Source organism: Thunnus thynnus, chromosome 4 (assembly GCF_963924715.1).
Source record: "Thunnus thynnus chromosome 4, fThuThy2.1, whole genome shotgun sequence".
NCBI lineage: Eukaryota > Metazoa > Chordata > Actinopteri > Scombriformes > Scombridae > Thunnus > Thunnus thynnus.
In genome coordinates, this window is record NC_089520.1 from 32,580,244 (window position 1) to 32,598,411 (window position 18,168).

The 18,168-nt window shown below is 39.7% G+C and overlaps 1 protein-coding gene across 1 annotated transcript; it reads right to left on the reverse strand.

Moving 5' to 3' along the window:
• Positions 1 to 4,528: 4,528 nt before the first annotated feature.
• On the reverse strand, positions 4,529 to 17,798 carry slc45a3 (solute carrier family 45 member 3). Its single transcript, XM_067588615.1, has 7 exons — positions 17,266 to 17,798; positions 15,850 to 16,091; positions 12,147 to 12,259; positions 9,852 to 10,321; positions 9,494 to 9,759; positions 7,819 to 8,097; positions 4,529 to 5,708 (listed from the first exon to the last, which is right to left on the reverse strand). The coding sequence occupies exons 1-7, from the start codon at positions 17,423 to 17,425 to the stop codon at positions 5,565 to 5,567; spliced, it is 1,674 nt and encodes a 557-aa protein (XP_067444716.1). The 5' UTR covers positions 17,426 to 17,798; the 3' UTR covers positions 4,529 to 5,564.
• Positions 17,799 to 18,168: the final 370 nt, after the last annotated feature.

Below are 18,168 nucleotides of genomic sequence, written 5' to 3' on the forward strand. Positions count from 1 at the left end.
GGAGGCTCGCCCTAAGAGGAGCGCTCTGATTGGCTGCCGCTCGATAAATTCTGACTGCCATGTGTTGATGGAGGGATCCCTACCACCTCTACACAGCATACATACAATGTGGCCTATTGACGGTGGACAAAATAATGTAAACACCTACCAATATAACAGTTAGCTGATAACGAGAAGGATCGACCTTTTCCGTCTGCTCCTCATCCTGTTGTTGCTGCTCCTTGACAGCCTGCATTAGTCTGAAGAGAATGGAGAGGAAGTCTATAGCTTCAGCAGAGGATGTGTCCACTATTCTTTTCTTTTGTGGCCAACTTTTTATATTGCTTTTCCCCCTATGTAGTTGAGTAAGCGTACAGGGCAAACAACACAAAGGAATTGTCATGCAAAGAATATACACTCCATTTGAATCAAAAACTCAGTCAAGCTGTATCAATATCTCTGTCCAGGTTCTTTTCATTACCAAAACAACTCCACAAAAAAAAAGTAGCCTGTACCCTCCCATTCCCTATACCCTACCCCCCTCGGCTGCAAAGAGAAAAAGAAAAGAAAAAAAACAGAAACAAACAAACAAACAAAAAAATGTGTCCAATATTCCGAAGATTTCTTACAACATCCTGCTGCTGAATTTGTGAGGTAGTCTGTGGAGGGATTTTCAAACTTGGATTGTAGTATTCGAACCCAGGGACCTCATGTTTTTGTATTTGCCTGAGTGCCCAGGTTTGTTCAGTTCACACCAAGTGATGTTTCTTTGTATGCTGGCCTTGAAGATACTTTTGACTGAAAGGAAAGACCTCAAGGACATGCTGTTTACTTCGACTCATTCAAGACGTGTCCCAAGGATGTAGTCAGCGATGTTCAATATCAGCGGGGAAAACTCCGAATTGCAAAACTCAAGTTCACATATATAAGAGAAAAGTATGGGTGGTGTATGGCAGGTTGTACACCACCCACCAATAATCTATAATTTGTTTTTCATCTTTATTTTTTCATTTTCAATATTCATCATGTAAACAAACCAAACATTCTGCATAATCAGTTTTACATAGGCTGTGTCAGTCGAGTATACAGTAGCACACAAATCTGAGAGCCAAAAATTAACAGTGTTGGCCCAGCTCATGTGCCACACAATGCAGTGTAAACAATTGACCTATTTTATGAAGCTAAGCTATGATTCTTGAGTCTTTAAGTCTTAAAATTTAGTCCAGTAACAGCTGCAGCTGTTTGGTTCGTCATCATTTTGACTAACAACACTGGATCTCCCAAAAGCTTCTACAATATCTACAACAAACCACTTTCTACTGTTTCATTTACAGAAAAGAAGATCAGTTTATGGATTAGAAACAGGAAGCCCTGCAAGATAAGTGCAAATCAATGAGATTAGTAAATCAGCTGTATAACAGTTGTACAGTTTGTCTGTGTTGTTTTATTAGATGGAATATAGTATTAAGAATTTTTATGTTTCATTTTGTGTAAAAGTGGAAACATCTTTTTACATTATGGGAGGAAATTCACCACACAAGGTTGCTGCTCAATCCTGAGTCTTTGGTCCATGGAAATTATTTGTCCCAGTGGAACAGTTTACATCAGAAATATCCCCTGTTACTGGCTTTTTTTTAATAGTGTCAGACTGAGGCTTGTAATGCCACTGCAGACTTGGGCCTGCTCGCCAATGACAATAGGAAAAACAGTGACATAACTGATGTTGGAACAAATGATGTCACGGTAAAAACTCGTAGAAGAACTGTGTGGCCTAGAACACCAGCAACCAGTGTGATCATCTTCTCTGAGCTTCTAGTAGGCTTCTTTCTAGAAATAGGGATTATTATTAAAGGAAAAGGCAATTTTCTGTATTTTTCTTATTGTCAGCAAATCACATGTGCAGAGCCAAAGCAACCATTAATTGATTTACTTACAAGTATCTGATGCCACTGCACATACACAAGAACACAGTTCCATTTACAGAGCTTCGCTAGCTTGTTATACATATCACAACTTACTGACTTTGTACTGAAGACAAGAAACAAGAAAAACGTAGGAAATCACCAGTCATATCCTTTAAAGACAGACTCCAGTGGAGTAGTAACGTTGTGTATAAAATGACTGCAGGAGAAATAAATTCCTGGAACAGCATAGGTTGGCTGTAAGAAATAGGCAAGATGAACTAGTACAGGAAACACTTCTTAAGATGAGCATGAGGTCTCCAGCAGGGTTTCTCAACCTTTTGTAACTTAAGGCCCACTTCTGATTGTTAAAACATTTCCAAGGACCACATTCCCAAATAAATGAAAAAAAAAATAAATAAATAAAATAACATGACAAAAAGACTGGGCTGTAAATATGGGTTATGTCAGCTGTAATGGCCAGAATAAATATTCTTCCTACCCTCAGTGAGACACTTGGGCTTTCTTCTGGGAAATAATGAGATCAAGTTGTGGCGGGATGGCTGACACGCAGAGTAGCATTAAAACTTGCTTTCAGTTTGTTCCTTACCTTTGATTTTGTGACAGTCACAATGGAAAACCCTGACTCACATAAACAGGTGGTGGTGAAAGGCAACAGAAATTTGATTGCCCGTTTTGACAGAGAGGGATACTGACTGGCAGCCAGTATCCAGACTGGAGCAAACTTGTGTGAACTGAAGCTTCAGGCTGCTGTCTGCTGATAGTTCCATCAGTTCATTTTCCAACAGTGGATAGAGCCATGTCTTCTGAAGCTAACAGTGGTAGAACACGTTTGTCTCTACCTAATGATGTGTTGTGATTTGCCTGGTGATATTAAAACATAACTGGTCATTGAAATTATGTATTTTAATTTGATATTTTTATTGTGAATTCTTTAGCACATTTAGATATAAAAATAACTAGCTTTGTAAACTTTGTAAATTACCAGAAAAAATAATTTTAACCATTTGGTAGTACCACTGCCTCCACAGCCCACTAGATGGTGCCCTGAAGCCCACCTGTGGGCTGTGGCCCACTGTTTGAGAATGGCTGGTTTACAGTACCTTAAACCCCATCAGAGTTAAATTTCAACGGTTTGAAAGTTTGACAGTTTTAATTAAAAGGTGCTGAGACTGTAAGCGCCTTTGAATTATTAATTAAAACTCTGTGTGTCACACTTGGAGAATTATAAAAGATGATCAAAAGGTCTGAAAAACGTGACTACATTTTTCTAAATTTCTAAAACTCTTATTGTTTGAGAGATGTGAAAATTGTGTTTTTAAGCATAAGACTCCTCTTAGGCTCTTCAACCACTAATTAAAGGTTATTTGATTATTGATGTATTGAAGTCCCTTTAATTCAACTTGAAGGCCCCTTTATTCCGTTTATTCTCTTTACCTTCAACATTTAGTCACCAGAATGCTCATGTGAAGTTGAAGTTCTCCTGTATACTCATCACTGGTCTACAAAGCTCCCAACAAAATGTATTAAAAGAACAGCCAGGACCTCTTCCAGTGTAAAATACTTTATGCAAAAATTAGAGGTTGAAAGACAAATCAAATGTAATTTCCCTAGACAAACTATCTTCACATGCTTTGTTCTTTTAGGTAACCTGCTGTTTAAAATGCCACACAGCATCTCTGACTGCCTTGACTCCAACTTTCCTGTATCATCCCTGCAGTTTCATTGTTGTTTTTACTTCTGAATATGCTGATATTGCTGTAAAGTGTCTTATGATGAACAAAGGTGCTTCATAAAATATCTTCACCAGCCTTGACTTGATGTTGATGTGCTGCTGGTCTGTTGTGCAAAGAGGCCCTCTGGTGGTTCAGTAGGGCCACAAAAAGTCAGACTCAAAGAATGAATCTTACATCCATAATGAGATGGGAAAGTCAATAAAATGATTACTAATGACACATTTATATACATGTTACAATAATCCTTAAACAAATTAGCTTTTATAATTTGAGCTATGTTGGTATTACTTTTAAACTTGTTAAAGGTCCTGTAATAAAATGTGGGTGACTTACTTGTGAAAACTCATCTTAAAGAACTCCAAGCTTGTGTCTGAATCTGGCGCAATAGAGTTTGTATCTTGACCATAGTGTATTATCCAGATGTATAGACCAATTGATAGACGCCACACAGGTTCATATTACCCCAATGTTATGTAAAAGGGTTGAAAAAGGCTTGCATGTTTTATCTGGATTACCTACGGATTGAGAAAGTTCTGAACGGCTGTTGCTCCAGTTAAACTGTTTGAAAATTATGGAAAATATGTTTGTCAAGCGATAAACAAGACTTAATTTTGTTAACATTTGGGAAATATAAGCATATAAGCATATTTCCCAAATGTTGAAGTATTTCTTTCTTGCTTACAGTTAGATGAAAAGATCAATAGATATTAAACAACAAGGTATTGGTAGGCTTATTTTTGAATTTCGACGAGAACTAGGCTTGTTGTTTCCCTGTTTCAGTATAAAAACCAAGCTAATATCCTCCCGACTCTAGCTCCATACTAAACACATAGATATGACATTTATATCAATCTTCTCACCTAATTATCTGCAAAAAAGACAATAACCACGTTAAATTGAAAATTCTTTTTAAGTCGGAGATAGTCATAAACACAGTTCTTACTCAGTTTAATAACAGCAATTATTTCCAAAGAAACCTATTCATGTCATACGTTTTATTCATGTCATACATTTTATTCATGTGTGACATGTGTGACATGAATAAAATGTGTGACATGAATAAAATGTCACAGAATCCTTCTATTGCAACATTTACAATAAACTGAGACCAGCCCCATATTTGAGTGTCTTTGGTCTTATTGTAAGTGCCTATGGGCTATGGAAATCTGACGGACACATTGTAAAAGTCAATATTGACATACTGTATCTGGTGCCAGAGGTGGAGCAATAGTAGGGCAGGGTGTGGAGAGATAATTTTAAAATGATATCTTAGTCACTGACCTAAATCACAAATAACAGTATAACCAGTATAGCTCCAAACAACTGGGGCACCTAGCTGGAAATGCTGCTTTATTTTAAAGATCTTTTTCTATTTGATAATTAGCTCCATTCAGTTATTACATGCTGGCTGCAACTGATCCTCTGTAGAAGCCAAACAGAGCATATGGGTGAGAAGACTGCAGCATAATGCACCACACAAGGAGTGTCAAGACTCCAGTGTAGTTTCTTAGCAACAGTACACAGCAGGATATCACCCCCTATCACTCACGATCAAGAATATAAAAAATCTAGTTTTATACTGTACATGAGCGTAGATTTGTGTTTACACCCAAAATAAATTGAACTGACTGATTAAATCTCAGCATTCATTCACATTTCATTGCTGGCATGAGAACACACTGTCATAGACAGATGCTACATATGACACTTGTGTCCTGAACCTGCAATAACAATACAAAATAATCCTTAAAATGATTTGTTTTATAAATATCACAGTGCTCAAACAGGTCCCTGAACCTCTTTAAACCCTCAAGGAAGGCAGTAACTCTGTCACTTAAGATGCAGTTCTTCTTCACTGCAACCACTTCAGCATCAGAGGTTATGTGTGACTACATATCCTCGGCTGATGTTTTTAATGGAGAGGTGGTCATCGTTGGAGGTCAGCGTGGCTGTAGACGACCCTGGTGGAGAAAAGAAAAGCCAGTAGGCTGAAGCAGCAGGCGGAAGCCATGTAAGCCCTCACACTGTTCACCAGCTGCACTATCGTACCGAGGCACATTGCCGGCATCACCTGCAGATAAGCAGAGTGAGAGAGATAAAGAATGACATTTTAAAGGTATACTATGCAGGATTTGTTGGTTGATGTTTGTAAAAACACAGCATTCAAAGTTGGCCCCTCCGTCCCAGCTTGACACCAGAGCAAGTGAGAGAGAGAGAGGGAGAGAGAGCAGCAGTGGTCGAGCTAGCTAGAGAGTGAATGAGGAGAACGAGTGGCCCTGGCGAGAACAAAGCCTTGAATCAGATGAATAAAATGTTATTTTCTGATAGTTTCACAGCAGTTACACTCTAAAGCACAAATAAACACGCCCACACCTCCACGCAACCCTGCAGGAAGGTGCAGCACTGCATTGCATTTTGTGAATGCAGAGCTTCATCCTGTCCGGTGTGGCCTCTCTGCTCTGCGTGTGTGTAGCTCAGCCCCACCCTCGGTCAAGCAGACACACAGACCTGCAGCTCTTTATACATCCATGACACAGAGACAGAGAGCAGAGCGGAGCAGAGGAGAGAGACGGAGACAGCGATGTAACCTGCTTGCTATGCTACGAGTCCTGACCTCATACCCTGCGCGCTGTTATTGGCTGGGGGCTACACACCCACTGCCCAAAGGGTGACGCCCAGAAGTGTCCCAACCACTGCAAAATAATAAGAAAATACAGAGGGCAGGGTCTCTGTAGATGCATACGCTGCCACACACTTCTAGTGGGTCATAAGTGATGATTGAGAGGGATTAATCTTGTATGAGTCTAAAGTGACTACATTGTTTTCTTTTTTAGGAGAATCCACCTTTGAATGGGTGATCAGGGTCATTTCTATGTGTTTAAAGGCCAAATCTCTAATTTCATTTATTTATAATATTGAAGAGTTTCATTTAATGATATACAATAAGCATTTTTTAAATTTCTGTAATAGTGACAACCAAAATATAGGCTTCTTTTACTGGCCTGATAATCAGGCTGAATTGCCATTTAATCCCATTTCATAATTTAGTCTGGTTGTATTCATGTTAGCCGATTTCTGGTTGGAAGGGTTTTTTTGATATAATTTTCAGTCGACATAAAAGCTGCTGTAGAGGTTACTAGAGCGTAAGTCTACTTATGGTGTATTTAGATAGAATGCAAGGTGAACCTTTGCCCTGCATTATTTGTGCGAATTTGACTGCTGCTAATTCACATTAGCTAGCTAGCAACTCAAACAAAAGCATGTGTGTGGAGAGTGCCTGTGTGTCCTCCTTCCAGGCCCTTAACTGTTTTCTTCTTTCTTAATATCAATAAAGTAAATTCTTAAAGCATTGGGATAAGCACAATTTTTTCACTTAAGTTGAAACATGTACAGTGTACTTGTGTTTGAAGACCAAGACTAGACAAGTAGCATTCCATGTTGCTGCCAGTTATAGGTCATAGCCATGAACATGGCCCAGACATAGCAGGTTTCATTCTCCTCAAATCCCCAAACAGATTTAGAAACAGAACAAATGCAAACTACTAAGCTGAGTACTGCCACAACCTTGATATGCTGATACTCCAATATGCTGTTGATTTTTGAAGAGCTTTTGGGCAGAGATCTCTCTGATATACAGAACATAAATCTTCAGGCATACAGCAGATATCTTTTTGTGTGTCTGCTGTGGGCAAAGGCTACACAGTTACAGAGCAAAGTTCACAAAATGAGAGCTGGTTAAGCTGTCTTGGCAGCAGAGTAACTTCAGTGAATTGCAAGATGCAAAAGTCAAGATGTTTTTTCAGTTTTTCAGCAGATAACTTTTGCAGATATTTGTTCAGTTTTGAAAAATTCACTGAAAGAGCTGCTGAGTTATTCAGGAACTTTGGACACAGCTCCAAGGGACTGTGGGAGTCTTTCAAGATGTTTCCTGAACTGTCAGTAAGTTCTGTATACAGGAAATTAAGCCATAAATGCAAATCCAATAGAATTTGTATCTTGTTAATGATTTTGTGCCTGATGTTCTTGCCATAGCTGACTGATGCATTTTTATGGACTGTATTTGGTTTGATTACATATTAGAATCGGCTCCATGTGTCATTTCATATTGTACTGTGTTCTGATAAATAATAAACAATCAGTCATTTGAACAACAGATTCATGTTCCCATCACCCACTCTTACCTGTGAGAGCAAGTAAGCACTGTCCAGTATTGCCATGTCAAAACACAACCCTCTTTGGGAGACCGGTGTGTAGTCTCCTTCACCTCTGTCACTTCCACCTGCAAACAGTGGAACGTAGGGTGACCCGACAGAGGGGTCTGCTCTGGGTAAAGTCAGCCCTCCTGGGGTGCGATTAGCATAAGGAGTGGCTGGACCACAGGAGAGGAGGGACTTGGCAAGCAGTGGGTCATCACTGTCACTGAGCTGAAGGGGTCTGGGCTTGGACGAGGTGAAAAAAGCCTTTGAAGAGAAGAGGGTGAAAGCTGGGAGACAAGTACTAAAATGAAGATCATTTACTGTCATTAGTTCTCAGATAAAGAATGCATACTTAACGATGTAGTGGAGAATATGCTGCCCTTAAAGAATTGTTCAACATTTTGAGAAATCAAATTAGATTGATTTCGGAGAATGAGATAAAAGGGATCCTTACCATTCTCATGTCTGTGTGTTGAGTACAGAGCTGGAACTGGGAGGCGATTAGCTTAGCTTAGCATAAAGACTGGGAACAGGGGGAAACAGCTAACTTGGCTCTCTCCAAAGTTCAAAAATCCACCTCACTTCTACTGAGCTTTGGTAGCATCTTTTTAAACTTTGGACAGAGCCAGGCAAGCTGTTTCCCTCTGCTTCTAGTCTTTATGCTAAGTTAAGATAACCACTTCCAAGCTCCAGCTCTGTACTCAACACACAGACAAAGAGTGCTCTTGATCTTCTCCTCTCACTCTTGTAAAGAAAGGGAATACGCATATTTCCCAAAATTTCTTTAAACTTTTTTCGATCCACAGTACCAGTCAAAAGTTTTGACACACTTTCTCATTTAAATGAATGGGAAAGTGTATCCAAACTAATTTACTGTATATTTAGTAGTCCTTGAAGCCAATTAGGACATTTTGACTTTAGCACCCTCTAATGATGCATGCTGCTAGAAAAAATAAAGAAAATAAGACAGGAAGCCTAAAAATATGCTTCTGTTCACAGTTACACAAGTGAAATGTGAGCTAACATGAGGCCTATGTAAACAGAAATATTAATTATAATAGAAATGTATCTGTTCTGTCAGACACACATGAGAATGATGACTGAAAAACGCGGCATGTAAAGATGCTTTCAGTGTAGGCAAGCTGTAATGTTTAAGGTACATACCATGTACCTACATGGCCCTTGCTGCGAATCTGCCCAGGGTCCCCTCTCTCTACCCTCAATGAATATATCCATGACCACATTTTAAATAAAGATTAACATCTCCAATAGGGACCAGTGAGCTTGGGGCTGAGTGCCACAGGCAGGGAAGTCAGAAAGTAATGAGAGATGGACTAATGCATTGTTGGTTTCGGTCTTTTCATGGAATTTGTTGACAACAACAAAAATATTGAGTATCACCAGCCTTATCCTTTAAATTCTGAAAATAAAAAAATGATGGGTTTATTGGTTGGGTTATCCTCCGTCACTACATCCATAAATGTAATGATAAACTTCACAGAGGGGAAAATGAACTGGTTGAACACTTGAAAGTGGGTTCTCATATTTGGTTAGGTTTTGCTGCTTTAAGTGGTCTTTATATATATGTGTGTGTGTGTGTGTGTGTGTGTATAATACTGAAGAAAGACTGTGACAGTGTGTGGTTAAGAGACTGACTAACCTGTCTGTCCGAGTGATAGAGACACAGCAGTGTGTATGGTAGGACGTGCAAGACACAGAGTGTGTATCCTGTCATGGCTGCCATGACAGTGATCGTTATCACACTATCTGAGATACTCATGGTGATGGTGGTGAACACCAGCAGAGCTGCACCACTGATGTACACCACTCTGGCTCCCAGCAGAGCAACCCAGCAGTCCATTAGCAGTGAGCACAGCACCGACACCACACACTGCAGGAAGAGTCCCAGACTGGCCACACGTACACCTAGAGGCAGAAATGAGGTGTGCATGAGGTAAAATAATCTCACCAGCTGAGTTAACCCTGAGTGTGCAGAGTCAAAGAACCACTTACCCTACCTTCATCATAGTGTTTCCTTTCCTGTGTCTCTGGCTCCGCGCTTGGCACCCCCTGGTACAATCCCTCCCCCATAAAGTCAACAAAGAAGAGCATGAAACTCGTCAGCGCCATCCAGCTGCACATCTCCGCTACAAACAGTCTCCATATGACCGCCGGCACATGCACACATGCTGCATACATACGAGGTAACACTGTCATACAGGCTGATGCACAGTGGCCCAGTGCAACATGGAAACACTGTGGCCTGGGAAGGAAGAAGTGCGGGCAGCATCTACCCCTCCAGCTTTTCAAACTCCTACAGGCGACAGTCTTTCTCTCCCCTCCTCTGGATCTCTCTTCTGGGATGAAGGCAGTGGTGAGAAGGCAGCTGAGGAAGAGGACGGTGAGTAGGGTGTAGATGAAGGCCTCCTGGCCTCCAAGGTATGTTGCTAAGGGTGCTTGGCTCCAGTCCACTGCAGGGAGCAGGAACCTGAACCAGGAACCAGAGTTGAAGACAGTGACATGCATCTCTGCTCAAAGAAAATTTTCCAATATCTTGTGTTATTATTTTATTATTCATGTGTAATGTCTTATGTCTAAATTTTGTCAATTGGCAGTTGAAAAATATTGAAAGGAAATTTAATAATAAATAAATTTAATTAATCAATTATCAAATGTTTTTTGGTCAGTGAGGTATTGTAGGTGGACATTCAGATTTCCAATTAACTGTGATATACTTCCTTGCAGCTAGAAGTGTGAGATTGATATATATTTTTTGGGACTTGTCCCAACAGTCTGATTTGCTTGTGCCAAGTAGACACGGGTGAGGTGATAATGGAATTAAAAAGGTGAGGACAAGAAGAAATAATACTAATCACAGAGTTCCAAAAACACTGCAAGACCACAACATATTAAAGAAGTTGCCCTTCTGCTTTTTATAGTGCTAACACAAAAACAAGATTTAAACGACAGGTTCACAATTTTTCAAGTCTGTCTTACAGTCATGTACCCAAATGAACATTGAAACATATTTTCCTTGCTGTAACAATTCCTCATACTGACCATTAGAAAATCCTTTCATAATGCACTTACAATGTAAGTGATCAGGGACAAAGTCCACAGCCCTCCTTCTGTGCAATAATGTATTTTATCTGAAGCTAATATGAAGCTTCAGATAAAATCCAAAATGAGTGATAAAGTCCAAATGAGTGAAATCAAGTAGATATCTTTCAACGTTACAGTCTTTTTAGTGCCAAAGTCCCTCTTTTTGTTACTATACTTCCACTGCAGCTCAACAGGGAAACGCTGTCTGAGGAAACACAAAGAGGGAATTTGATGCTAAAAAGACTGTAAATGTGTGGACACACTGTGGATTTTGTCCCCATCACTTACATTGAAAACACATTTGAAGGGAATTTTTTAATAGCCAGTAGGAACAGGAGGACTGATTACAGCAAGGAAAACCTCTTTCACTGGACACTGTTGTTTTAAGAAAAATTGTGAACTTATTCTTCAATAGTTCATTCTGTGTAGCTTCTCTGGTGTATAATATGCTCTGTGTACAGCATTATGTTGAGTTTATGCCTTACATTATAAGAGCATTTATGAATTTTCAAACAGAATAATGATCAGTCCTTGTTATCTAAATTAATTCCCAAGTCTCTTTCCCTTTTTTATTTGTTTGCATGTAGACACTACAGCAGACTTTTATATAGCTTAGAGACACTGTTCAGTAGTTTGTTGTATGTTAACATTGAAATTCTGAAGTTCAAGTCATCAACAAAAAGAAAGATGAATTTGAGAAACTGTTCCTGTGCTATTCTTTAGCCACAATCTTTTTTTCTTAAAGACACTATATGTAGAATTTGAAGGTTTTTAACTGTGGCACCCTCCAGTGGTAGTATAAAAAAGACACTTTGGCAGACAGCAGTGCACACAACTATTCCCTTTAATGATCAATTAATCATTGTAAGTGTGTTTTGTTCCGTTTTTTCAAAACAAGCACTTTGGGAAACTGTGTTGGGCATTTTTCACTATTATCTGATATTTTATAAATAATTTGCAGATTGTTAATGAAACTAATTGTTAGTTGCAGCCATAGTTTTAGTTTCTCATGTCTCCCTCTGTCTATACATACTGTACATGATCCCTCTGTTTCCTCCATAATATTTCTGATAACTGACAGTTGTGTTTGCATGCCTCACATTTCAGCCAGAACAGGTTCCTGACAATCGGTGAGGTCTGCTGATAAGTATGTGTTCATGTATGTGGAAGAAAGAACCAGTTAGGAGAGAAAAGTTTAATATGTGCCTTACCCTAGGCAACCCCCCAGGCTGGTCATCAGAGAATTAACTGAGAATGCTCTGCGGTTCTCCTCCTCCCCGGGGAACAGGTCTGAAAGCAGGGCCACCAGCAGGGTGAGACAGGCCTGAGGAGCCAACACAATGCTTAGCCAAACACAAGACACCAAATCACAGTTACTGTGTTACCTCAAAGGCCCTGAGAACATATTTAATCATTCAGCTTCATACTATAAGCGATGGCGTCCTACATGAACACAAAATAAACTTCCAAAATTAGAACAGTTTGGGTTATTTCACAAGAGATTTGTGTATTTGGCTTTCACTGGCATGAAGTGAGTGAGGCTAAGTTGGGGATGTCATGCAAGGATTTTAATCAAAATGTAATGAAAGTTGTGGGGTAGTTTGCCTATGTTGCCAGACCGAATACTGACCCAGTCCTTATGGAGAAAATTAGCTGAGTTTTTGAGTGGTTTAAAGCGAGAATTTGTAACTTTTCAGAGAAGAAATTACAAATTCTTCCCCTTACAAACAAAAAGTTGGATTTATAAGCAATTAAAAACTCTTGGGTTTTGTTGCTATAGCTTTACTTGGTCTGGTATGACCCATAGCTTATGATGGCAAATGTTAGCAAACTTTAGTTAGATATTCCTATCACTGACTCAACTTGTGCTAATGTTACACCAGATTAGTTTACATACACTTGCTTTAAACTAATGTAGCATGTAGTGCGGAACTAATATTTTGACGTTGGAGTCTTTTTCACAGTGGAACATAAACAAACTGTGCTTTCACGCTGGCAATGGTGTTCATTCAGACAGAGAGTCTGTAGGTTTACATAACGGAGAGATATTTGACAGGGACAAAAAGAAAAATCGGCAATGCTTCTGAAACAAACAAGTGACAGTAATCAACACAAAAAAAAGTCAAGAAACTATGACAAAGCTTATTTTGCTTTTGGGTTCACAGTGAATGTGGCAGGACATGTGGAGAGACCAGTGAGTATTTAATCTATGGCAGCTGAGAGTATGTGACAATAAACCACTTGAGTTCTTTCAGAGAAAACTTAGTGAAATACTGTCAGCATGAACATTGCTTTGTAAAAACTGCATCAGTGGACAACTATGCATTAATGGCATTATACAAAGTCGCATACAGAATTGCCCAGTGCAAGAAACCACACACAATAGCAGAGGAGCTCATACTCCCCGCAGCTTTAGATATGGTGTCAACTATGCTTAATAAGACAAGTGCCGCAAAATTGAAGGTTGTCCCTCTGTCCAATGACACAGTTGCCAGATGTATATGTGACATTTCAAATGACCTTGAAGAACAACTCACCGAAAAACTGAAAGACAAATGTTTCACCCTACAAGTGGACGAGGCTACTGACAGCAGTAAAGACTGCTTGTTTATTGCTTATGTTTGCTTTGTGGCGTCAGAGTCGCTGTGTGAGGATTTGCTGTTTTGCAAGTACATCCCAAGTAGAGGAACAGCTGATGATCTCTTTAAGCTTCTTGACTGTTACCTGACAGAACATTGGCTGAAAGGGGAGAACTGTGTGGGTGTTGTCATGGGTGGTACACAGACCATGACAGGGAAAGAAAGGGATTGCAGGCACTAATCAAAAGGGTCTTGCTTAATGCGCAAAGGACACACTGTGTCATACACAGAGAAGCGTTATCGTCAAGGCAGATTAGCCCTGAACTAAACAAGATTTTGACCGATGTTAGTGAGGTCATCTCTCTAAACTGATTATTGAGAGCCGGCCCAGTAAATTACAATCATCTTTCAAATTATTCTGATGGCACAAGTGTTTGTATGTAGATGTGGTGGGGAATGCTCCCCTAGTGCAAGTGAATATTGTCATGATTAAGGCCAGATTATATAACCTGACACCTGATGGCTTTGCTCCTGCCATGTGCCCTGGTCAGAGGTATGTAGGCTATTTGAATGCTAGAAAGAAGCTAAATAGTTTATAGATGGCTAACTTTAACTATTGTTTTAGCGTCTTTGCTGGTGCCTCCAGTCAGTCTTCCTGCTTGTAGACCTCTCAATACCATGGTGGTAAGTAGGCCTGCTGTTTTGTCCATCCTTTAGTGTTGCCATTGTGTGTCATATTCTAAACATTGTAGTGTGATAGAACCTACTGGTATCGGTATATTGTTTAAGCTTGTTTGAAGTTTTTATTTATTTGATTTAGTGGTGCTGAGGGCCAGTCTATTGGGGGAGGCTAGTCACCCTGGGTGAGGTCCTTTCACTGTCTGCTGTGATTAAAGGCACCGGGATGCATGAGTGGTTCACCCATTGCTGTGAGTGTTTAGGTTGCTGTGTCTGCACATGTGGTGAGTATAAGGTAGCACCCCAAGACACACCTCTGCGTAGTCTGCCACCCCATTTACCAGCCTCAGCCCCCTCAGGTTTTTGTCTTTCTTGGAAATATTAGTAACACACTTAATGGTAAAAGACTTTAATTATATTTTAAAATAGTTTTGTAATAAAATATTTTTACAACTTTACATTGTCTAACTAATTACTTTTCGTCTTTCAGCAGCCCTTTTCCAGTTTCCTTATTTGATGATAAAAATACCTTTATCTTGAACCATGTCTGTCCCCTCAGTAACAAGTCTGTGTGCCTGGTCTGATTGTGAACTCAAGGTTATTGGTAACTGGTAATACCCATTTCTCCGTTGTACATATTTCCCAGGGTGCAATTCCCCAGGTGGCGTGGTTGGTCTCCTATAATAGTTCTCCCAACCCTCACACTGCCACATAGAGAAATTAGATGAACGGTTGCTTTCAGCAGATGTCAGTTTTCCAGCGTCTGTTTTGTTTTTCACACTGGGTTTACATTTAAGTTTACATTTTTCAGATTCAACATGTGGCAGCTTTAAAGAGAGAATGAAATGAGATCTTCTACCTTAATACTAAATATGATGTGCTGTAGTTCCTGTTGAAACAGGACTGATTCTGTAAATGAATGATTTTATTTTCTTCCCTACCACTGGATGATAAGGTCACTGTTAAAAAAAATCACTGATTTACAGGAAGTGAATGTGTCTTAATGGATTTTGAAGGACTACTCAACTGGTTTATGCCTCACTGATCTGCTGATTTTCTAAAGCATTACTTGTCCTCTTTTTGAGTACACTGAGTAATTCCCACTGGATGTAGATTTCATAATAAAAGCAAATTAATGAAGCATATGTACTGCCTGTATTAAGAGTGTAACACTACTGTGTATTGCATCATACTGTTCAACACAAGGCTAGTTTCAACACAGTAAATGTGCCTTAAAAGGTTAACTTGAACTGTTCAAAATCTATTGACGGTGCTGTAGTTGAGCTGAAAACATATCTCCTGTTTTTCTTAGTACTTCTCTCTTTTGGTACTCTCTCTGTTGCGCACAGTTTAGCACATTCATGTGGTTTTTGTTACATGCTGCCTAGAAACCACTCCTGTGTTTCACTCTGAAGACTCAAATATTATATTTTCATAGAGAAAGTCAAATTCTTAAATACTTTTGTATTGATGTATAAATTGGGTCACCAACACCATGGACATGGATTTAATTTTGACAGTACAGGATTCATTACATACCTGGTTTGTGACTGAAAATTAAGCAATTGATCTAAACAGTAACTCAGTAATATACTGACTGATTTACTTTGTGTACAACTGAAGTTGTAAAAGCGTGCACTTGTGGCACCTAACTCACCTGTCCACAGAACTCCATCAGACACACAGCCGCAGCCTGCAGGACAGCTTCAAACCAGCGAGCGTGCTGTGGGGACATCACCACAGCCAGACGCCAGGCCTGAGGCATGACTTGCAGGCCTAGCAAAATGCCCAGGCTCAGGATCCAGATAAAGGGCCGGCGTCGACCAAAACGGCTTTGGCGTGAATCACTAGCCGAGCCTATCATGGGTACAAAGATCAAGGCCAGAACTGGACCCACCGCTGGCAGAAAGAGAAAACCAGTTTATTTGATTTGTGATTGATTTTATTGGTTCTGAAAATATATTTACTGACCAGTGAGGATCTGGGCAGGTAAGGATGGGAAAAAAAACAATCAAGTGAGACCTGGCATATTTTCTACAATTCTGTTAACACTGTTAGTGTTGGGTTAACAAAGAAATGTGTTTTCTCTGCATTTGTGATGCAATAGGGTATAAACCAAGCATATTGCCACATGGGTAAGCAGCTGAGTCTGACCAATTGACCATTTATTAAACCTGTTCCCCAAACAGTGATTGTTCAATCATAGCTCAGCAACAGCAACAAGTCACAGCAGGCCTGTTTAGCTTTACATTTCTCCTCATGCTGAAGCGTACAAGGAGTATGAAGGGTCATCTTTTTTATAGCCTTTCCAAGATCAAAAATACAAGAGAAAAGGTAGAATGGATTAAAATTTGTTTTTCTGGTCTAATGTAAGCTGCTGATACTAGCATGTCTGGCTTGTTGTCTGGTTAGTGGGTTATGTTAGAAAGTCTGTTAAGGGCTGACACATCCACTGCCTGAGAGCCAGTGTAACATTGGTTCCAGATGCTACTAAATCAGTTGAGGATAACTTACATATTGAATTGGGTTTGGAGAAGTTCATCCGAGATGGCTTAGCCAAACTAATAATTGGTTTGTCCTCATCCTAAAATCAATATGTCATGTAGAAGTGCAACATATTGTTTGATAATACAAACAATAGCCTAGTATAGCCAAATATAGCCAATAGCCAAGTAGCCTATGATGTAATTCTATAGTAAACAGCTTTACTGGTATACTAGAAAGAGATAATGGTCTGACATTAGTACAAACCAGTATAATACTAGGGCTTAGAGGTCTTCACGGGTCCACAGACCTAGGACCTGTCCAAATTATACTCTGTCTAACTGGGTCAGGTATGGTCTCATTGTACTACCATGGCTCTCGGATCTGTGTGTCAATATGTCCAATACCAAAATGGATCTGAATGGATCAGCTCTGACCATGTGGTACATCATCATCATTGCGGGAGAAAAGATTTTAGGAAAACAATTTCATTCATCCACCATTTCATCCTGAGCGTTCTTGAGTCTTGCCCCTCAACATCAAACCTTTACACCCATGGTCACCTAATGTGTATGGTTCATCCACTCACCAAGCACCATAGTCATGTAGCGTTCCTCCATGCCGGCCTGCAGCAGCAGAGGTGGGATGTAGACCGTTCCTGCAGCCATGCACACCTCCAGCCCACATGATAAAGTGTTCACCAGCAACAACTTCCACACCAGGCCTTTCAACTGATTTTCCATCTGCATCTTCACTCAATTTGCCTCCGTTTGGTTTTCTTGATGAATACTTATGTAGTTCTGATATGAAATTGTTGGTATATGTCGACACAACAGTTTAATAATATTTCTTTCCAGAGAGGTTTTGGCTTGGGCTCAGTTTTGTAAGATTTCCATGTCATAATGCCTGGTGTTGTCTAAGAGAATGTGTCTTTAGAAAACAAAAAATACAACTTTATTAATTTTACTTATTTCTGCTGGCAGTAGGTTGTTGATGAAGTTTGTGATTGTAGGTTGTAATAATCCATTGGAGGACAAATTTTGGACAACTTCTTCTGCCAGAGTGGTGTCTTCCTGTGTAGTTCAGACAGAGAAAAGCACCATCTGGACTGCTGTTAATATATTGGGGCTGAGGGATGGAAAAAAAAACATCTTTCAATTGTACAAAACTTTCAGCATTTTAAAAGATTTTTTGCCTTCATTTGATGGCTGAAAGTGCAGAGACAGAAACAGGTAGCCTAACAGGGAGAGATGAGAGACAATATAGAAGGCACCAAGGCTTTACAACCAGAATCAAACCATGAACATTGCATCCTAACCAGTAAGGCACTTAGGTGCCCCATTTTAAGAACTTTTAAAGACTCAGTTGAATGTAGAGTACCATGTGCCAACTTGAGAAGTACTGTGGTAATTTTGCATCACATTAAATACTGATCTGTATTTGGAAACATTATCTGGATAATGACCTCAGATCCACTGACATTATCACGATT